At 37.9% G+C, this 21413-nt stretch overlaps 4 protein-coding genes and 1 long non-coding RNA gene across 5 annotated transcripts; 3 read left to right on the top strand and 2 right to left on the bottom strand.

Annotated features, from left to right (window-relative positions):
* Positions 1-1577: 1577 nt before the first annotated feature.
* On the bottom strand, positions 1578-2340 carry LOC148180553 (uncharacterized). Its single transcript, XR_015769611.1, has 2 exons — positions 1838-2340; positions 1578-1784 (listed from the first exon to the last, which is right to left on the bottom strand). It is a non-coding gene; the product is annotated as an uncharacterized LOC148180553 (long non-coding RNA).
* Positions 2341-2352: 12 nt separating this feature from the next.
* IntS11 (integrator complex subunit 11) lies at positions 2353-4318 on the top strand. The gene has a single exon (XM_088030067.1). The coding sequence runs from the start codon at positions 2410-2412 to the stop codon at positions 4195-4197; it is 1788 nt and encodes a 595-aa protein (XP_087886193.1). The 5' UTR covers positions 2353-2409; the 3' UTR covers positions 4198-4318.
* A 97-nt stretch (positions 4319-4415) lies between these two features.
* On the bottom strand, positions 4416-9221 carry LOC148180551 (uncharacterized). Its single transcript, XM_088030055.1, has 3 exons — positions 9103-9221; positions 7195-7322; positions 4416-7029 (listed from the first exon to the last, which is right to left on the bottom strand). The coding sequence occupies exons 2-3, from the start codon at positions 7318-7320 to the stop codon at positions 4957-4959; spliced, it is 2199 nt and encodes a 732-aa protein (XP_087886181.1). The 5' UTR covers positions 7321-7322; positions 9103-9221; the 3' UTR covers positions 4416-4956.
* Positions 9222-9649: 428 nt separating this feature from the next.
* On the top strand, positions 9650-14969 carry NiPp1 (nuclear inhibitor of protein phosphatase 1). The gene is made up of 4 exons (XM_088030078.1): positions 9650-9851; positions 9986-10200; positions 10281-10498; positions 14078-14969. The coding sequence occupies exons 1-4, from the start codon at positions 9823-9825 to the stop codon at positions 14627-14629; spliced, it is 1014 nt and encodes a 337-aa protein (XP_087886204.1). The 5' UTR covers positions 9650-9822; the 3' UTR covers positions 14630-14969.
* Positions 14970-15320: 351 nt separating this feature from the next.
* Positions 15321-15954, top strand: Dad1 (dolichyl-diphosphooligosaccharide--protein glycosyltransferase subunit). Its single transcript, XM_088041507.1, has 2 exons — positions 15321-15655; positions 15760-15954. Exons 1-2 carry the CDS (start codon positions 15448-15450, stop codon positions 15888-15890), a joined length of 339 nt encoding a protein of 112 aa, XP_087897633.1. The 5' UTR covers positions 15321-15447; the 3' UTR covers positions 15891-15954.
* The last annotated feature ends 5459 nt before the right edge of the window (positions 15955-21413 follow it).

Below are 21413 nucleotides of genomic sequence, written 5' to 3'. Positions count from 1 at the left end.
AGAAAGAAGAAAAAGAAAAGATGGAGTCTATAAGTTGAAAACCAAAAAAAAAAAAAAGGAAATATGATAGCATAGGGAAGAAGATCAGAAAAGAGGTAAAAAAATAAAAAATGGAAGAAAAAGAAAAGAGGAAAAACAAAGAGGAGAAAGAAGATCGAGAAAAAGGAAGAAAAGATAAAGAAACAAAGGAGGATAAGAAGAAAGAAAAGCAGATGAGGAAGGAGAGAAAGTAGAGTAGGGAGAGAGAGAGGAAAAGAAAGCTGAACGAAAAAATAAGCAGAAAAAGAACTAGAAAAATAAAAGAAAAATATAAAAAGAAATAGAAGAAGTAGAAGAATAGATAGAAAAAGAGAAAATAATTAGTAGAAGATTATAATAAGAAAATAGGAATGGGAAAAAAAAAGAATAACCAGAATAATTAAGAAGAATAAAAAGAAGGAGTAAAAGAATTAAAAAAAAAAGAGAAGAAGAAAAGGTGCAGTAGGAGCGGTAGGGGGAGAAGGAGAAGAAAAATTGTGAAAGAAAAGAGGAGGTAGGGAGGAAGGAAAAAATGAACAAAGAGCAAAAACAAGAAAAGAAGAATAACCCGAAAATCACCAAAGCAAGCCTTGGAATTTAAAATAGCGTTTGTAAATATTTCTTCATGTTAATCCCAAAACCTCATCTGTCAGTTCGATGACGTCATGACAGTTTTGATAAATAACCTGACTAAAAAAAAAGGAATATAGATGGAGAATAAAAAAAGAAAATGGAGAAGAGGAAAAGGAGGATGAGGAGTAGAATGAAGAAGTTATAAAATATTAAAGAGAAGAAAGAAAGAAGGGAGGATAAGAAGTAGAAGAAGGAAAAGGAGAAAGTAGAGTATAAGATTTGGGAAGTGAATAACAATTATAAGGGGGCAAATAGGAAAGAGAGGAGAAGGAGATGGCGAAGAAAAAGAACAAGAAAAGAAAGAAGACGGAGAGGGTGAAAAGAAGAAGAAGAAAGAGAAAAGAAGGAGGACTGGGAGAAGAAAAGGGAGAAGAAAATGGAGAAGATGTGAAGGAGAAAAACAACAAAAAAGTGAAAAAGTGGAAAAAAAGGAGAGAAAAAAGAAAAAAAAAGAGCTAGGAAAGGAGGAAAAAGGAGGAAAAGCTGAACAACGAAGAATGAAATGGAAATGAAGGTAAAAGAAAAGAAGAAAAAAAATGGAGGATAAGTAGGAGAAGAGAAAAATTAGAAAAATAAGAAAAGAAAAAAAATTAATTAAAAGAAGGAGAAGGAAAAATAGAAGATATAATACGAGAAAAAATAGGAGGGGAAAAAAGGAAAAGAAGAGGGAGGAAGAAGAGGAGGTGGAGAAGAAGGAAAAGGTGGAAAAAAAGCAAAAAGAGAAGAAGACGAATAATAACGCGAAAACGCTAAAGCAAACCATGGAATCTTAACCGCCTTAATATGTAATTCTCCATGTCAATTCCCAAACGTCATGTGTCATATCAATGACGTCATGACAGTCCGCTCTGTCAAAATCAAAAGATAACTCGATTAAATAACAAACATTAATTTATTAAAGTATCCAAAAAATAACAAATCTCTCACAACCTATGTACTCTTATACGATTCCACACTACAAATACTATAAAAGTCCTGATCGCCTTTGGAAGATCTCGAATTGACACTATAATACGATTTCACACTAAACATGCTATTTCCACTGCTCTGCGAAAACGTCCGCGTTCTTCCTCCAGTCACTTCTTCCTTCCCGCTTATAACACTGATTTGAGTATTGTGAGATTCATCAGTCGCTAAAATCCTCAATTGAAACACGAAGAAGAAAAAATGCAAAATGCAGACTTACCGGAATTGGAAGAATTTGTCATTTCCAAAGGGGCGGCGGCGGCGTCTTTCCGGCCACAACAACACAAGTTCCAGAACATGTTAACAGGTGTGAGCGCACTTTTGGAATGAGTCTTAACCTATGATCTTTATTATTTACAATTTACATGGAGGTTTAAAGGTGCGAACTGATAAGAGATCTTATCTAGGCGCGGGAGATGGAGCTGAACTCGTTTTTTGGAATGCGGGGACAAAAACGATGATATGATAAGCGAATCACGGCGTGGAGTGGTCGATTGTGATCTTGAGAATGCGGACGAGAGCAATTAATTGCATGCAAACTTATAGTTTTTATCTTATTTGTCGTTTCTCTGATAAAGAATTACCATAAAAATGACTACATCATTTATGGGGGTAATAAAGCAATTTTCGCATGTCCAGCTTTTTTTGTCCGTCACTGTACTCATTTCGTGTTTAGTTCCGATGATTGCTACGAGATGGCGTGGTGGAACGTGCTCCCTCTAGAACTTCATAACATCGTTGTGATAGTTTTGACATTGCTAAACAATAATATAACCTCACTTTTTCCGCGCCATGCCTGATATTAAGATAACTCCTCTGGGGGCCGGTCAGGACGTGGGGCGCAGCTGTATTCTGCTCTCCATGGGGGGCAAGAACATAATGCTCGACTGCGGCATGCACATGGGGTTCAACGACGAGCGCCGCTTCCCGGACTTTTCGTACATAACTCAAGAGGGCCCCCTTACGTCGCACATCGACTGTGTCATCATCTCGCACTTCCACCTCGACCACTGCGGGGCGCTGCCCTACATGTCGGAGATGGTGGGCTACTCGGGCCCCATTTACATGACGCACCCGACGAAGGCCATCGCCCCCATCCTCCTCGAAGACATGCGGAAGGTGTCGGTGGAGAAGAAAGGCGACTTGAACTTCTTCACGTCGCAGATGATCAAAGACTGCATGAAGAAGGTGGTGGCGGTGACGCTGCACCAGTCGCTGATGGTGGACAGCGAGATCGAGATCAAAGCGTACTACGCGGGGCACGTCCTGGGGGCTGCCATGTTCTGGATCCGGGTGGGGTCGCAGTCGGTGGTGTACACCGGCGATTACAACATGACGCCGGACCGGCACCTGGGGGCTGCCTGGATCGACAAGTGCCGCCCGGATCTCCTAATCTCCGAGTCCACGTACGCCACCACCATCCGGGACTCCAAGAGGTGTCGAGAGCGCGACTTCCTGAAGAAAGTCCACGAGTGCATCGACCGCGGCGGGAAGGTCCTCATCCCGGTCTTCGCCCTGGGGCGCGCCCAGGAGCTCTGCATCCTCCTGGAGACTTACTGGGAGCGCATGAACCTCAAGGCCCCCGTGTACTTCGCCCTCGGCCTCACCGAGAAAGCCAACAACTACTACAAGATGTTCATCACGTGGACGAACCAGAAGATCCGGAAGACCTTCGTCCAGCGCAACATGTTCGATTTCAAGCATATCAAGCCTTTCGACCGCCAGTATATCGATAACCCCGGGCCCATGGTGGTCTTCGCCACCCCGGGGATGCTGCACGCCGGGCTCAGCCTGCAGATCTTCAAGAAGTGGGCCCCCAATGAGAACAACATGGTCATCATGCCCGGCTTCTGCGTGCAAGGCACCGTCGGCCACAAGATCCTCAACGGCGCGAAGCGCGTGGAGTTCGAGAACAAGCAGATCGTCGAGGTGAAGATGTCCGTCGAGTACATGAGCTTCTCCGCGCACGCCGACGCCAAGGGCATCATGCAGCTCATCCAGCACTGCGAGCCGCGCAACGTCATGCTCGTCCACGGCGAAGCCGAGAAGATGGAGTTCTTGAAGCAGAAGATCCACCAGGAGTTCAACGTCAAGTGTTACAACCCCGCTAATGGCGAGACGTGCGTCATCACCACCCCGGTGAAGATCCCCGTCGACGTGTCGCTGCCGCTCCTCAAGAACGAAACGAAGAAGTTCAGCGCGTTGCCTCCGGATCCGAAGCGGCGGCGGACTCTCCATGGCGTCCTGGTGATGAAGGAGAACAACGTCTGTTTGATGGACGTGGAGGAAGCGTGCAAAGAAGCGGGTATTAACAGGCACGTAATCAGGTTTTCGTCGACGGTGCATATTAGTGATACAGGGCCGGCTCTGGCGACGGCTCATAAACTGCACGTTTTTATTAAGGAGAATCTGCCTCAGTGGGCTGTGACGTTTGCTGAGGGGGAGATCTCGATCGAGTCCGTTCTGGTGAAGGTGGAAGGAGATGAAGACGAACAGAAGAATGTTTATGTGTCGTGGACCAATCAGGATGAGGATTTGGGCAGCTATATCTTGAATTTGTTGAACAGGATGGGGCAGTAACGAATAGTATTAACGTGATCTGAGACACTTTCTGTGAATTTTTCTTTATTTTATTAGGAGTAATATAAATGGACGAAGTTAGTTGTAGTGCAAGGCACTGTTTAATAAAAAAGTATTTTCTGGTAGAACCCCACTTGGACTTTCTCAATGTTTTGAATTCTTAGGACGTTTGAGATTCCCCTCAGTTTTCTTGGTTGTCCCTTAGATTGCTTATATTCCCCTTAAATTCTTTGTATTTCTTAGATTCCCCTTAGATTTCTTAGATTTTCTTTGATTCTTCTCAAGTTGTTTGTAATTCTTGGATTCCCCTTGGATTCCTTAAATTTTTCTTAGATTCCATAGATGCTCCTTGGATTTCTTAGATATTCTTTGAATTCTCCTTAAATTCTTTGTATTTTTTAGATTCCTTAGATTCTCTTTAGAATAATTAGATTCCAATTAGATTTCCTAGATCAAAGTTATGACCAAATAGACGCTTTCAATACCTAGTAGATTCTTATTTAAATAAGTCTATTTGGTCTAAACTAGGATGTTATGAAAAAACAGATGAAGATCCCTCGGTTGGCCAATTGACAGAATAACAGGTCATTATTGTGTGAAAAGTTGATTTTGTGACATTTGATTTCAAACTTTTTACCAAAATATTTTATTATTAATACAATATACCTACAATGATTCTTAGATTATTTTATCAACTAACTGAAATGAAAATACATACACCTAATAAACAAAAAAAAAGAGAAAATATCTAAAGAAAACTTATTTGTTGCCACATACAATTTTTGCTTTGTTTATATCAATATTGTCGACTAAGTAATGCGCTGCCACATCCAAGTTTTTATTTAAATACAACCCAACATAGATTTTGGTTCTAACATATTTATACTCGTCTTTGTCAAAAATCTTATAATAATTTTTTTCAATAATTTGTTCAAGCGCAGCTCTTGAATTTTCCTTTGCTTTATCCTCCTTGAGAAATTTTAATTCCAATATGAGTCCACCTGTTCCACGAGTCACACATATGTCACACTCGTTTTTTCTTCCACGTTTCTCTTTTCCCTTACTTTGAGAACCTGTCTTGGCCTCGCGTGGATAAAACTTCTTCAGTTCCTCGGTATCTCGCAACTCTTCTGATACTTTCACAACTGCCCTACTAGACTGTGTTGTGAAAAGCTCGTTATTATATGTTAAAAAAAACAGGATGTGATGTAACTCTGATTCATTAAATGGAATAACCGCATCATCTGTGAAAAGAAGTGAAACCGCATTAACAAGGTTGCGTATTGCTTCTTCACATTTTTCAGTTGCCCCTTCCTCAGATTCCTCTATTTCACCTTTTTCTTCATTCTTATTTGCTTGTTCATTACTATTTGTTAGTAGCAGTCGATTCAGTGCTTCTATGTATCTCTCTATATTCTCAGGTTTGAGCTTATATTTGGTTTCAAAAAGCGACTGAGTGTAACATTTACGTTGGATTTCCGTCTTAATCGCAAAGTTTGGGATCTTTAGTACTACAGTATTCCCATACTTCTCAACTGCATTCAACAAACCCTCATCCCACAGTAGCTGCAAGAAGAAATCCACTTGTTTCCTATTCAACTCTGTAGATGGAAAAGAAATCGTATTTTTCAACTCCAATATATTTTTAACTGTTGGCTCAGCTACCACTATTATAGAATTCTCGCCATTAATAAGTTCGTTGATTCTCTTATATATCTCATGATGCACAAGCAATTTTTCTAAAATATCCAGTAAGCCTGAGTTAGGCCAATAAGTGTCAAACATTTTATTTCCTTGTTCAAAACTCTTGCTCAAATAGTTTAGAACAGACCAGCTATTGTAAATCGTTGCCCCATCTTTATTTAACGTTTGGTATCCATTATACCACTTTTTAACACCATCAAAATCATTCACTGCTTGCAATGCAGGATTCTCCAACAGATTTTGTACTTCTTGTTCTGTGAATCCATATATTTCAGAAATATATTTTTCTTGGAGGAACAGAGCATGATATTGATTGTTTATCTCCCAGGAATATGTGCCTGAAAAGAGAACACAAGAACTAACTAATGAACGTTCCAGAAACCGGTTCCCCTTCAAGCCTGCTGACAACATATCCATAAGAAGACGCATGAGGAATTTCAGGGTCTCATTTCCCACCTTGTCTGTAATAGCTTTCATAATGGGCGGGTCGGCCTCGTCTACAAGTATAACAACTTTCTTGTTAAAGTGATCGTACAAGATTTTAGACAAGAATTTCAAAGCTTTTTTTACATTCGTTTCAGACAGTTCCTCCAACCTATTCATCTTATAATATTTCAAAAACAGTTCGATGCCCTCCAGTTTCTTATTTTTGAAGCTCTTAGAACCGTCAGGAGCTGTTTCAAGCAGATACAGATGCTTTTTGAATGTCTCACTAATAGCATCCCTTAGGGAGTCTAAAACATCTGTTTTTGTTTTACCTTCCACACATTTAAGACTGAACGAAATCACAGGATATTGACCGCAATGTTGCTTAACAAATCTACCATGCTTTTGACCTAGCTTTAATTCCATAAACATCTTGTAATTATCAGAACTCTCTGGATTTGAAATTGGCTTTCCATCTTTATCCACTATTATCATCAAAAATACCTCGAGCATACTCATAAATGTTGATTTTCCAAAGCCCCTCGGGGCTGTTATCTGGACCCCAGATCCTGGAAGTTCAAATAAACGTTTTATGCCCTCGCTCTTATCTACAAAGGTGAGTTTTGTTCTGACGACGTTAAAGTCCTCTGTAGTTAAATCGGCGACATCTGATGCTTTTAATGAATCTGGTATGTGCAATTCCTGTAAAGAAAATAAAAAAAAAACATTAATTTAACGAGCAATAAACCACACTTACTTACATATGCATGAAAAACAATAAATCAGCAAAACGAATCAAAGCGCATGTAAAACAAAGACAAAAAACTACATTGCCCTAATTATCTTGATCAATCAATTCGTTATTACCTCTGGTGGTCTATTATCGGTAGTTACGATTTGGGCGCCATCAGTTTTTTCTTTGTCATGATCCCGGTTGACAGATTCACCCTCCGTATTCATTATTCTTCTTCTTTTCTTGTCTCTCTCATCCATGTCTATCATAGAAGTATTAGTAATGAAGAAATAAATTAATAAACATTAATAGGCGCTATTGCGATTTTATTAGTTTATTAATATATGTATGTAATAATAAAACACATAATAATAGTGGAACTAAACCGTTTTGGAAAGATTGCTTGAAATCTCATGTTTTACCCTGTAATTGCGTGTGTTCCTATAAATCTCCTATTTTTAGTAATCATATTTCGTAAATAACATGAGCTAATAACATGAAAGGCTTATGGCGGAGTTCAAAAACTCCTAAGAGATATGCGGTGTATGTTCATTGTGCTGCTCACAATTTAAGATGTTTCTAATTTCAGTATCCTGCAACCTGTCACTTTGCAAAATTTAAATGATAACGATTTGTTAGAAAAAGCTTTAGTATTTGTCAATTTGTAGAAAAAAGTTAATATCGATTTCGTTTGCAAAGGAAATTCTTAGTTTTCGATCCGCTTTTCGACATCTTCTATAGGAGAACTCGCTGACTTATTAATTATCAAGAATCATTTTATGTCTTCAAGCTTTTCTGAAGTCTGCACTGCATTTCTGCTCTTGATTACCATCCCTCTAACTACGGCTAATGCCGAGCGATCATTTTCAAAATTGAAATTGACAAAAACTTATCTAATAAGAAATGGGACAGGAAAGGTTAAGCAGCTTAGCTGTTTTGTCCATCCAACATTCCATGGCCCGGAATTTGAACTTCGATGACGTAATTAACACTTTTGCTGAACAAAAAGCCATAAAAAAAGAATTTTAATTATTTAAATTTGATTCTAAGTCAAACGCAATTTCAGTTAAATTATTAGGTAATTGTTATAATTATAACGTTCGTATGTACAGCCGGGGAGAAAAAATCTTAAGACGTGAATGTCATTTAACTGTCGCATGGTGTAAAACCCCACTTAGAATTACTAACTTTAATTTTTGCATTGTCAATTTTCACAGTTTTAATTTTTTAATTTCTAAATACACTGAATTTCCAATATTGCAAGAACCTGAATGTAAATTATACCGCTCTGTTCTAAAGAGATTATTCTAATTTTATCGACTTTAAATACTTCATTCATGATAATTTTTAATTACAACTTGTCAATACTTTGGTGTTTTAAATGTCAGTAATGACAATGACAGTAATGTACAGACTACACTAAAATTTTTGAAACGCCAGAAAAATGACGTCTAAGATTTTGTTGTTCGCGGCTGTACCTATTTCACGTAGTGATTTATTCTAAAATAAAAAATACCTACTGTCATTAGTTGAGCTTGAAAGACAAACTAAAAAATGAGAGCAATAAATGAAGAAACTCAAAAATTGTAAATTAAACGGAAAGTCAAGTATTGTTTGATTTGGACAACTTTTCTCGATCATGAAACTAGCAAACTAAGAATGGAAATAACTTACAGTACGAGTCAGCTTTAGGCAGATATTTCCTCTGCGATATTTAAAAACCTTTACAAAAACATAAATTCAGATAATTGCCTAACTGTGCCTAGTTTTAGGTTAAGTACAACACGTGTTACAACTTCCCAGCAATAGTATAATAAATACAATTATTCTAGTTATTAATTACTACCATGTTTTGAACGTGAAAGCAATGTTTTTCTTTTATCACACTGAAAAATGGTAATAACAATGTACCACGTTCGTTGGGCAGGATTCAGTTATTTGATTTACTTTAATTTTAGACACAAGCGTTGAAAAAGAACAGAATTTCAGATGAATTATATTTTACTTATAACATTTAATAAACATCAAGACATTTTACTTACCCAGTAAGGTCAAATATGCGAACACTAAAGAAAAATAACACACTCCAACCGCCAATGTCAACTGACAAGTTAAATGGAAACTGTATTATCGACTGAAACAGCGTCGAGTGCCAAGGTTACTGAAGTTTTGAGCCAATAGAAGCAGGCCTCTCAAACTGGCGCGAATACGTCATCGGAAAGCTCTTTTAAATTCCGATTGATTTTTTTCATTGCTATTATTATTTAAAACAGCAATACTTAACACTCTGATGTTTCTACAAGAACTTTGTTAAATAACAATGGCGATCAACAATGTTTTTACGTCGCAAAACAATTGACAGAACTTTCTTGTGACGTCATTTATGGTCGCACGTCCCTAGCAACCAAAAGAGGGTGGAGTTTCAGCCTTTGTAACGAGCAAACCTGCTTAATTTAGGAACCTTGAGTAAAAGGGGCGTCTGAACCACCAAAATGTTTTATAAAACAGAAACTTTGATTTAGTGACCTTAATGTAAACTAAACTCACATAAAATTTTGTCAAATAACCAAATGTCAATTTCTAGAAAGACAATGATGCCAACCGTTTCAAACTTAATTCCCCAAGATTCCAATCTTAAATAAACAAACAACTGTGAAAGCATAGAAATTCGTTGCAACGGACATGTTGCCAATCTGTCACTAAACATCTGTGGTTCTGTCAAACTGTCAAAACTAGATGTCAAACTTGCGTCAAGTGCACAAATGGCAAACCATTATGAAGTCCCAAATTGGTAAGTATCGCCCCCCAGAGCCCGAATCCCTTCTAATTCTTCCTAAAAGAAAGCCCCCAACACCCTAGCGTAGTTCCTTCCCCAAAAACCCGCGCCCCACTGACAGTTGTTTGAGGTTATGTTGACTTTTCCAGGGCAGGCAAACCTCCCGTGGGTCTGCATTTGGACGTCCTCAAAGGCGAAAAACTCATCCAAAAACTGATGATCGACGAGAAAAAGTGCTATTTATTCGGGCGCAACGCCCAAATGAACGACTTCTGCATCGATCACGCTTCGTGTTCAAGAGTGCATGCGGCGTTGGTGTGGCACAAACACTTGCTGCGGGCGTTTCTCGTTGATTTAGGGAGCAGTAAGTATCTTTTTTGGTGGTTGGTACGACTGTAGTGGCCAGATTTCGTGTGAAAAGTTGGTAACATTGCCTCATTTTAGCCCACGGCACCTACATAGGATCGCTAAGACTTGAAGCATATAAACCCACACAGTTGCCTATTGATTCTAGTTTTCACTTTGGGGCGTCGACGCGGAATTACACGATCAGGGAACGGCCCCAGACGGGGATGAGGCCGATCATTGACGAGATCGAAAAGGCGGGAGAAGAGACGGAAGGGGGACTTCTGGGATTACCCGAAACCGAGACTGAATTAGACGTAAGCGAGATATCGACAGAAGTAGATATTTTTGGTCGCCCTCTATGGCGCCAATCCAAACTTTTAATCGGCCATAACTCAATTAATTGGTTTCGTATCGGAATTTAGAGCACGGATTTGGAATCCTCGTAAAATTCTGCGTAAAATGAGCACCTATAACTTGAGTTTGGTCCAAAAATAAGCGGAATATCGATCAAAATAGATTTGTTTGGTTGTCTCGATGCGACAATCTAAACTTTCAATCAGTCATAACTCAGTTATTGGTTGACTTTCGTAAAAATTCTAAAAAGATTGTACTAAAAGAATTGTTTTAGTCGTTTTATTAGTCAATGAAATTTAGACGAATTACTATATTAAACCTGTTTTACAAGTGTTCCTAGTTACAAAATTATAGAACCAAAAATTTAAATTTTGGAAATTTTCATTTGAAAATTTCGAGTTTGTCTCTTGAATCTTCTAATTCCGGCAGTTTTGTTGCTATGCCAATGAAATTTTGAGGGGTTACTGTTTTAGACCTGTTGTATCAGTGTATCAAATTACAAAATTATAGAGCCAAAAGGACAACTTTTAGAAATTTTAATTTGAAGGATTAGTCAAAATTTTCCAATTTGTCTCTTGAATTTGAACTCCAGCAGTTTTGATGCCACAGCAATTTCGTGGAGTTACTGTTTTAGACCTGCTTCATAAGTGTACCAAATTACTAAATTACAGAGCCAAAAAGTCAAAATTTAAAAATTTTTATTTGTAGGATCAGACAAAAATTTCGGATTTGATTTTTGAATCGTTTAATCCCCGCAGTTTTAATGCTACGTCAATGAAATTTTGAGGAATTACTGATTTAGATCCGCTTTATAAGTGCACTAAATTACAAAATTATAGAGGCAAAATCACAAATTTTAGAAAATTTCATTTTTAAGGATCAGTCAAAAATTTCTAATTTGTGTGTTGAATCTTCTAATTCCGGCAGTTTTGATGCTACATCAATGAAATTTTGAGGAGTTACTTTTTTAGACCTGTTTTATAAGTGCACAGAATTACAAAATTTTAGAGCCAAAAACACAAATTTTATAAATTTTTATTTCGGCGATCAGTCCAAAATTTCTAATTTGTTTCTTGAATCTTCTAACTTTGGCAGTTTTTATGCTACGTCAATAAAATTTTGAGGACTTACTGCTTTAGACCTGCTTTATAAGTGCACCAAATTACAAAAATATAGAACCAAAAGGACCAATTTTAGAAATTATTATTTGAAGGATCAGTCAAAATTTTCAAATTTGTTTTATGCTATGGAAATGAAAATTTGAGAAGCTACTGCCTTAGATCCACTTAATAAGTGCATCAAAATTTTAAAATTATAGAGCCAAAAACACAAATTTTAGAAAATTTCATTTTGAAGGAACAGTCAAAATTTCTAATTTGTGTGTGGAATCTTCTAATTCCGGCAGTTTTGATGCTACATCAATGAATTACGAGATGTCGCACTGTTGGCGTCGCGCGCGCCATCTCTTGGCCATGATTGAACTAGTCCAGCTTCGGCTACCGGCCACGAGATGGCGCTGCAACATTTAGAAAAATTTAGAAAGTTTTGGAATCTGCCTAAAATTCTGCGCAAAATGAGTTCATATAACTTAAGTTTGGTCTAAAAATAAGTACATATATTTGGTTGCCTTCTGTAGCGATAATACAAATTTGTAATCGGCCATAACTCAGTTATTTGTTGACGTACGGGAAAAATTAGCACACTTTTGGATTCAGCGTAAAATTCTGGGTAAAATGAGCCCTAATAACGTAAGATTACTTCACAAATAGACGTGATATTGACCGAAACAAGTTTTTTTTATAGTTCCTTTTTGGTGGTTTTCTAGAAGCTTTTTCGGGACTGTTAACGCCATTGAGTGACATATCAATCGAAAGAACAACTCGACATCTATCATCTGTCCAAGTTTCAGATCAGTGGGACAAGTAGTTTACGAGTAGCCGTCAAAAAAACAAAAATTCAATTTTTTTCTTTTTTCCGAAAAACGAGACAATCGAATTTTAGAAATTTGAATGCAGATTCTAAACAAGAAAGGCGCGAGAAAAGGGATGGTGAAGACCGCATCTTTCTATGTCTCGTAGTTTCGGAAATATTGAGGATTGAAAATTTCCGAACTGAAAATTCACTTTCCTAAACTTTAAATGGTCATAACTCAATTATTTGTTGTCGTAGGTGAATTTCGAGGCCGGGTTTGGAATCTGCGCGAAATTCTGCGTAAAATGAGTACCTATAACTTGAGTTTGGCGATGGCGCTGCTTTTTGTACCATTTAATTATTAGCGTCGCGCTCACTATCTTTCGGCGGTGATTGGAACTAATCTAGCTTCGGCTACCGGCCACGAGATGGCGCTGTAAAATCTAGAAAAATTTAGTTTTGGAATCTACCTGAAATTCTGCGCAAAATGAGTACCTATAACTTGAGTTTGGTCGAAAAATGAGCGAAATATCAACCAAAGTAGATGTGGCTGGTTGCCTTTTAATGCGACAATCCAAACTGTCAATCAGCCATAACTCAGTTATTTGTTGACTTTCGTAAAAAAATCTAAAAAGATTTGTACTAAAAGAATTGTTTATTAGTCGTTTTATTAATCGTTTCGAGATGTCGCACTATTAGCGCCGCGCGCGCCATCTCTTGGCGGTGATGGAACTAGTCTAGCTTTGGCTACCGGCCACGAGATGGCGCTGTAAAATCTAGAAAATTTAAAGTTTTTCTCGAGTTTCTTTGCGTTTTTGGCCGAGAATTCAAATTTGGGAGAGTTTTCAGTGTGGTAACATTAATTTCCCTATTTGCGCCGTTTTTTCCTCGCACGTGTCAATCCAAAATTGCTCCACAAATAGACCAGATATTTGTGGCGGTTAAAAAACAAAAAAATCAAAATTTTCCATTGTTTGAGGCAAATTTTTATATTAATTACATAAATTTTGAATATCTGAGAGCGAATTCTGAGCAACACAAGCGCAAGAAAACCGATGGTGAAGATCGCATATTTCTATCTGTCATAGTTTCGGAGATATTGAGCATTTAATACTTTGAAATCTACTTTAATTGGCCACAATTCAGTTATTTGTTGTCGTACGTCAATTTAGAGCACGGATTTGGAATCCTCGTAAAATTCTGCGTAAAATGAGCACCTATAACTCAAGTTTGGGCAAAAAATGAGCGAAATATCGACCAAAGTAGGTGTCTGGTTGCCTTTTAATGCAACAATCCAAACTTTCAATCAGCCATAACTCAGTTATTTGTTGACTTTCGTAAAAAAATCTAAAAAGATTTGTACTAAAAGAATTGTTTGTTAGTCGTTTTATTAATCGTTTCGAGATGTCGCGCGCCATCTCTTGGCGGTGATGGAACTAGTCCAGCTTTGGCTACCGGCCACGAGATGGCGCTGTAAAATCTAGAAAAATCTAGAAAGTTTTGTACTCTGCCTAAAATTCTGCGCAAAACGGTTCTGACTTCTGGGATTACCCGAAGCCGAGACTGAATTAGACGTAAACTCGCTGAAAACCGCGCGGAGGAGGTGGTAATTCCCGTTTTTCTTCCAGAATTTGACGGAGTTCAACACCGCCCACAACCGAAGAATCTCCATGCTGGGAATCACCGACGACACGGAGAAGCGCAACACCAACCGCAAGCGCAAGCGGCAATACGTCTCCTTCAACGAGGACGAGGAGATCATCAACCCCGAAGACGTCGACCCCAACATCGGCCGCTTCCGCAACTTGGTCCAGACCACCATCGTCCCCTCGACGGTGAAACGCGCGAAGTTCGCCGCGGACAGCATCGGAATTCCCACGGAGTTCAAGTCGCCGAAACCGCTGCATTCCTCCGCCCCCGACCTGTACACGGACCTCCCACCTGAGTCGCACACGGCCAGTAGTTCGGGGAATTTGAACATTTACAGTTCGCTGAGCTCGCGATTGGGCATGGTGTTGCCCAATCCGGCGCCGGATGTGGACATGGGGCAGAGTTTCGTCCCGCCCACACCGTTCGTCCCGCCTCAAGTTCAAATCGCCGATTCGATGGAGCCGAAGAAGAAGAAGTACGCGAAGGAGGCGTGGCCAGGAAAGAAGCCCACCCAGACGCTGCTAGTGTAGATAATTAAGGCGAATTAAGTTAAGGCGAAGTTGTGGAGTTGCAGCGAGGTTACACGGAGTTATTTTCGAGTTTTGAATCAAAATTTTATTTCAAATCTCGCGGCAAACCAAAAATACATATTGTTAAGCCCCCAATAGTTTCGATGCAGTTGCGAGCTGAAAGTTGGCACTCGTAGAAGTGTTGAGTCCCATGATTTTTTGCCCCCAATTGTACACATGTCAAAAGATAAGTACTCAACTGTAAGATATGTACAAATGATTGGTAATTTAATTTAATTTTTGTGTTGTTTTTATTGACTCTGTAGCCGTTTGCATCTTGACACGATTAAATTGAATGTTAAAAAAATGGAGTTTTTTTTCTAAAAAAAAATTATACAGAAGGCTTATGTCAACCATTTTTTTAATTGACCACAACTCAGTCATTTGTTGTCGTACGTCAATTTAGAGCACGGATTTGAAATCCTCGAAAATTTCTGCGCTAAATGAGCACCCTACAACACAAGTTTGCTCCAAAACATTTAAATTTTGAATTAGAGCGGCCATTTTGAAATTTGTCAGACCACGTGACCCCAAATAAGTAGGTTGGTGACCCTGAGCAGCCAATAATTTGTATTGTACTTTATATCCTCATCAAAGGCAGTTTGTAATTACAAACTCAGTTTCAAACACATCGAAATTGTTATTAGAATTTAACACTCAAGGTCGCCACAGCAGTTCCTTTTCCGTCGGTCAGTTGGCAACACCCGCTGTCACCTGTCATCACGAAATTTCTGACACGCCGTCAACTCTCGTTTTCAAGTGCCCACAACTCCCCCAAAATGCCCCAAGTCGGCTCCGTCGTCGTCAAATTCTTCTCAGAATACAACGCGAAAACCCCCAAGAAGCTCAAGGCCATCGACGCCTACTTACTGTACATTTTACTGACCGGCATCGTCCAGTTCGTGTACTGTTGTCTCGTGGGCACTTTTCCCTTTAATTCGTTCCTGAGCGGCTTCATCTCCTGCGTCAGCGCCTTCGTCTTGGCCGGTAAGTCTTCTAGTGGCAACACTGACAAACAATTGAGTGACCAAGTGTCAGTTTTGTCAGTGCCACTGCTACTTTTGTCGTGTTTCCAACACTGTTTTTTTTAGTGTGTTTGCGGCTGCAAGTCAACCCGGAAAACAAAAGCCAGTTCTCGTCGATCAGCCCCGAGCGAGGCTTCGCGGACTTCATTTTCGCCCACGTCGTCCTGCATTTAGTTGTTATGAATTTCATTGGGTAGTCAGCGATGGCGCAGAGTTTTGTACTGTTTAATTGTTCTAAATAAAAGATTTGTGCTAAAAGAATTGTTTAGTAGTCGTTTTATTAGCCGTTACGAGATGCCGCACTATTAACGTTGCGCGCGCCATCTCGGGGCCATGATTGGAACTAGTCCAACTTCGGCATCGCCGACTCCATCTTATACCAAGCCTGTTCAATAGCTTCCAAGATCTGTTCCCGCGAAGTAGGCCATGAGTACGTGAGGCGTGCGTACGCTAGCGCCACTCTCGACAATTTCTTGAAACACAGTTCTGGCATTTTTTGATTTTTAATTACATATTTCTGATTAGTAGCCGTTTCCGCGAAGAGAATGATCTGTTTTCTTTATGGAAGTTCGGAGAAATCGCTTTCCTTGCATTCCAGATGCCGTAATTTTTGATGAATTTATCCGACATACCTAACCTATCATCACTTCAACTTTCAAAGTGACGGAAATGTCACCAAAATGAAAGAATTATCACCAGAATTTGATACGTTTTTTCGTCGTTGGGGTCGCTGGCGTATGTACGGCGATAACCTTGAGGGAACTTTTTGCAAAGGGGAGAAATCAAAATTGAACAGGCTTGGTATAAGATGAAGTCGGCGATGACTTCGGCTACCGGACACGAGACGGCGGTGTAAAATCAAAATTTTTTTTTGCGTTTTTGCCCGGAAAATCAAATTTTCAGTGTGATAACGTCAATTTCCGCGGATATTTTCCCCATTTGCGCCGTTTTTTTCTCGCACGTGTCATTCTAGGCACCTTTATCTTTCAAGTAAATATTGTTTTTAAAAATTTTTTTGTTTATTAAAAAAATGTAATTTTATGATATCAACCAGCTTCTCCCGCGCCAATAATTTTGGTCAAATTTGTAAATCGAAAAAGAAGCTCGAGATCCATCTACTGGCCAAATTTGAGATCGATTGGACAAATTAGGAAAAATGAGAAAAAATGAAAATCAACTATTCGAAACTTTGATCGGCCATAACTCAGTTATTTGTTGTCGAATCTGAATTTAAATCCCAGATTTGGAATCTGTGGAAAATTCTGCGTACACTGATGTAAATAACTTAAGTTTACTCTAAAAAATAAGCGATATATGAGAAGTTTGGCACAGTTTTAGTCATAAATTTTTGCGAAAATTTGCAACTTTCGACTATTGGAAAATCTAAAAACTATTTCTTATGTAAAAAATCGCGAGAAAAACAATGGCGCAAACCGCATCCCAATATCTGAAATAGTTTTCGAGATATCGAGCATGAATTGTTTCGAACCTTCGAAAATTTGACCCTCTGGCGACAACCCATAATTTCAAACGGCCATAACTCGGTTATTTATTGACAAATTTTAAAAAATTATCATATTTTTGGATTCAGCGTGAAATTCTGCGTAAAACGAGACCCAAATTTGTTGAGTTTGCTTAATAAATAAACGAGGTATTGGCCAAAAACTGTTTTGAAAACATCATTTTAGGGTGATTGTCAATCAATGTTTTCAAAATGAAAATGACGTTTAATAACATTGAATTATATATCAGTCGAAAGAGGAGCTCAAAATCTATCTACTGGCCAAATTTGAGATCTATAGGACAAATAGTTTGCGAGTTATGGCCAAAAATTAAAAAAAATGAAAAATTTTCATCGTTTGAGTCGCAATTTTTTTTCGCGAAAAATCGACTATCGAATTTTGGGCTTTTAAGCACTTTTTCTAACGTAAAATGAGCCGAGAAAAACGATGGCGCAAACCGCATCTCAATATCTCTAATAGTTTCCGAGATATTTAACTTTTAATATTGGGAAAAATGAGAAAAAATGAAAATCAACTATCCGAAACTTTGATCGGCCATAACTCGGTTATTTGCAGTCGTATCTGAATTTAAATCCCAGATTTGAAATCTGCGTAAAATTCTGCGTTCACTGATGTATAATAACTCGAGCTTACTGTAAAAAATAAGCAAGATATCGATATCAGAAGTTTGACCATAGTTTTAGTCATGAATTTTCGGGAAAATTTGCAAATTTCGACTATTGGAAAATCCAAAAACTATTTCTTATGTAAAAAATCGCGATAAAACCAATGGCGCAAACCGCATTCCAATATCTGAAATAGTTTCCGAGATATCGAGCACGAATTGTTTTGAACCATCAAAAATTTGGCCCTCTGGCGACAACCCGAAATTTCAAACGGCCATAACTCGGTTATTTATTGATAAATTTTAAAAAATTATCATATTTTTGGATTCAGCGTAAAATTCTGCGTAAAATGAGACCCAAATTTGTTGAGTTTGCTTAATAAATAAACGAGGTATTGGCCAAAAACTGTTTTGAAAACATCATTTTAGAGCGATTCTCAATCAATGTTTTCAAAATGAAAATGACGTTTAATAGCATTGAATTATATATCAGTCGAAAGAGGAGCTTAAAGTCTATCTACTGGCCAAATTTGAGATCTATGGGACAAATAGTTTGCGAGTTATGCCAAAAATTAAAAAAAATTAAAAATTTTCATCGTTTGAGTCGCAATTTTTTTTCGCGAAAAATCGACTATCGAATTTTGGGCTTTTAAGCACTTTTTCTAACGTAAAATGAGCCGAGAAAAACGATGGCGCAAACCGCATCTCAATATCTCTAATAGTTTCCGAGATATTTAACTTTTAATATTGGGAAAAATGAGAAAAAATGAAAATCAACTATCCGAAATTTTGATCGGCGATAACTCGGTTATTTGCAGTCGTATCTGAATTTAAATCCCAGATTTGAAATCTGCGTAAAATTCTGCGTACACTGGTGTATAACAACTCAAGTTTACTCTAAAAAATAAGCGAGATATCGGTATGAGAAGTTTGGCCATAGTTTTAGTCATGAATTTTTGCGAAAATTTGCAACTTTCGACTATTAGAAAATCTAAAAACTATTTCTTATGTAAAAAATCGCGAGAAAAACGATGCCGCAAACCGCATTCCAATATCTCAAATAGTTTTCGAGATATCGAGCATGAATTGTTTGGAACCTTCAAACATTTGGCCATCTGGCGACAACCCGAAATTTCAAACGGCCATAACTCGGTTATTTATTGACAAATTTTAAAAAATTATCATATTTTTGGATTCAGCGTAAAATTCTGCGTAAAATGAGACCCAAATTTGTTGAGTTTGCTAAATAAATAAACGAGGTATTGGCCAAAAACTGTTTTGAAAACATCATTTTAGGGTGATTTTCAATCAATGTTTTCAAAATAAAAATGACGTTTGATAGCATTGAATTATACATCAGTCGAAAGAGGAGCTTAAAATCTATCTACTGGCAAAATTTGAGATCGATCGGACTAATAGTTTACGAGTTATGGCCAAAAATTAAAAAAATGAAAAATTTTCATCGTTTGAGTCGGAATTTTTTTTCGCAAAAAATCGACTATCGAATTTTGGGCTTTTGAAAACATTTTCTAACGTAAAATGGGCCGAGAAAAAGAATGGCGCAAACCGCATCTCAATATCTCAAATAGTTTCCGAAATATTTAACTTTAAAAATTAGGAAAAATTAGAAAAAATGAAAATCAACTATTCGAAACTTTGATCGGCCATAACTCAGTTATTTGTTGTCGGATCTGAATTTAAATCCCAGATTTGGAATCTGCGGAAAATTCTGCGTACACTGATGTATAATAACTCAAGTTTAATTGAAAAAATAAGCGAGATATCGTTATCAGAATTTTGGCCATAGTTTTAGTCATGAGTTTTTGCGAAAATTTGCAAATTTCAACTGTAGAAAAATCAAAGAACAATTTCTATTTATTTTTCTATTTTCGCGAAAATTGCGTATAAGATGAAGTGGGCGATGACCATTAGCGTTGCGTGCGCCAGCTCTCGGCGGTAATTAAAACTAGTCCAGCTTCGGCTACCGGCCACGAGATGGCGCTGTAAAATCAAAAAATTCAAAGTTTTCCTGGAGTTTCTTTGCGTTTGCCCGGGAATTCAAATTCGTTGGAGTTTTCAGTGTGGTAACGTCAATTTCCCTATTTGCGCCGTTTTTTCCTCGCACGTGTCATTCTAGACACCTTTATCTCTCAAGTAAATATTGTTAACCTGTCGCCATTCCTTAGATAATTTGATAAGACAGTTATCAAAATCCAAATAGAGGTGTGTTCGACTGGATTATTATTTTCCAATTAAAAACAGCCGGAAAAATGCACACCTTTGTGATAAGTTATCAGCGAGAGACGTTACACTTCGTAGTAGTTTTTTCAATAGGATTTTTTGAAGATAAGCTACAACGGATGTCATAAATAATGATGGCCGAGTATAAAAAACTTTCGGTTACAATACGAGGGAAAGTGAAGCCGTTTAAAAAATGAAAGTTACGCATAAAATTCGCATGTGTACGAAAAGCGAGTATCCGGACAATGGATCTAGTGAGAGTTAAGTTAATAGGTTGGTATGGAAATTTGGACGTTATGCTGGTTTGCCAAAAAGAACGATGCGGAAGTGGAGATAAACCAATCTTCGTGCGGGTTCAGCAATGTTGGTAGCCCTGTTGAACTTTCATATGTTGGCAGCCCTGCGTGCTGTCAAACTTCCACAGCTTCCTAGGCGTAATTTCGTGTTTCGTCACACTTTTGAAACGATTGAAAGTTATCACATTGTGACATTGTCATTATTGTGAGTGCATTAGTTGCTCATTAAACTCGATAAAACGAGTGTTTTACGTGACCTGTACAACGCAAGAATTTATGAGGCGAGACAGGGTTGCCACCACACTTCAAATTTTCAAGCCTTTTCCTATTATTATTATAAAATAACCTCCGATCGAGTGGTTATAAATAACAAAGGCTTTGTCACAATCAGGAAGGTTGCTCTCAAAACAATCTGTCAACTGCCAACAGACTTGATATACAGGATGATTTAGGAACTCAGTTGTACCAACATAAAAGTGTTGCCACACTTAAAACGCGTGTTGATTAAATGTTGGGCAAAATCAATTTCCGCGTTGTAATCGGGGATTTTTGTGGGTCAGTTTGCTCAGGATTCTGTTGATTTTTCGAATTTCGAAATTTAAATCGAATCAAGAGTACCAACTTTAGTAACTATAGCTTTAAAATTGTGAAAATGACAGTTCTTTGAATGTAAATATTGACTTTTTTCTTCGACTTCAGAATAAAAATTTACAAAACGTGTCTTTTTTGTTCTATATTTTTGTACTTTGGCACACTTGAAAAACAGATCAAGAGTACCAACTTTTCCAAATTTTATAACTATAGCTTTAAAATTGCGAAAATGACAGGTCTTTGAATAAAAATTTTGACTTTTCTGCATCGTCTCAAGAAGAAAAATTTCCAAAATGTGTCTTTCTTGTTCTATATTTTTGTACTTTGGCACACTTAAAAAACAGATCAAGAGTACCAACTTCTCCAAATTAAATATCTATGGCTTTAAAATTGCGGAAATGACAGGTTTTTGAATAAAAATTTTGACTTTTCTGCATCGTCTCAAGAATAAAATCTTCCAAAATG

The sequence above is a fragment of the Gnatocerus cornutus genome, chromosome 1 (genome assembly GCF_029298725.1).
Source record: "Gnatocerus cornutus isolate USDA-ARS CGAHR chromosome 1, icGnaCorn1.1, whole genome shotgun sequence".
NCBI lineage: Eukaryota > Metazoa > Arthropoda > Insecta > Coleoptera > Tenebrionidae > Gnatocerus > Gnatocerus cornutus.
Note: the sequence above shows the minus strand (reverse complement) of the source record. Positions and strands in the feature narration are given on the sequence as shown.

Bases quoted from the DNA above. Each gene is read 5' to 3' on its own strand.
- IntS11 (XM_088030067.1), top strand. From the start codon at position 2,410: ATGCCTGATATTAAGATAACTCCTCTGGGGGCCGGTCAGGACGTGGGG.
- LOC148180551 (XM_088030055.1), bottom strand. From the start codon at position 7,320: ATGGATGAGAGAGACAAGAAAAGAAGAAGAATAATGAATACGGAGGGT. The intron at 7,030-7,194 runs GTAATAACGAAT...TTTTCTTTACAG, and splicing joins CCGATAATAGACCACCAGAG to GAATTGCACATACCAGATTC.
- NiPp1 (XM_088030078.1), top strand. From the start codon at position 9,823: ATGGCAAACCATTATGAAGTCCCAAATTG. The intron at 9,852-9,985 runs GTAAGTATCGCC...TGACTTTTCCAG, and splicing joins CATTATGAAGTCCCAAATTG to GGCAGGCAAACCTCCCGTGG. The intron at 10,201-10,280 runs GTAAGTATCTTT...GCCTCATTTTAG, and splicing joins TCTCGTTGATTTAGGGAGCA to CCCACGGCACCTACATAGGA.
- Dad1 (XM_088041507.1), top strand. From the start codon at position 15,448: ATGCCCCAAGTCGGCTCCGTCGTCGTCAAATTCTTCTCAGAATACAAC. The intron at 15,656-15,759 runs GTAAGTCTTCTA...TGTTTTTTTTAG, and splicing joins CAGCGCCTTCGTCTTGGCCG to TGTGTTTGCGGCTGCAAGTC.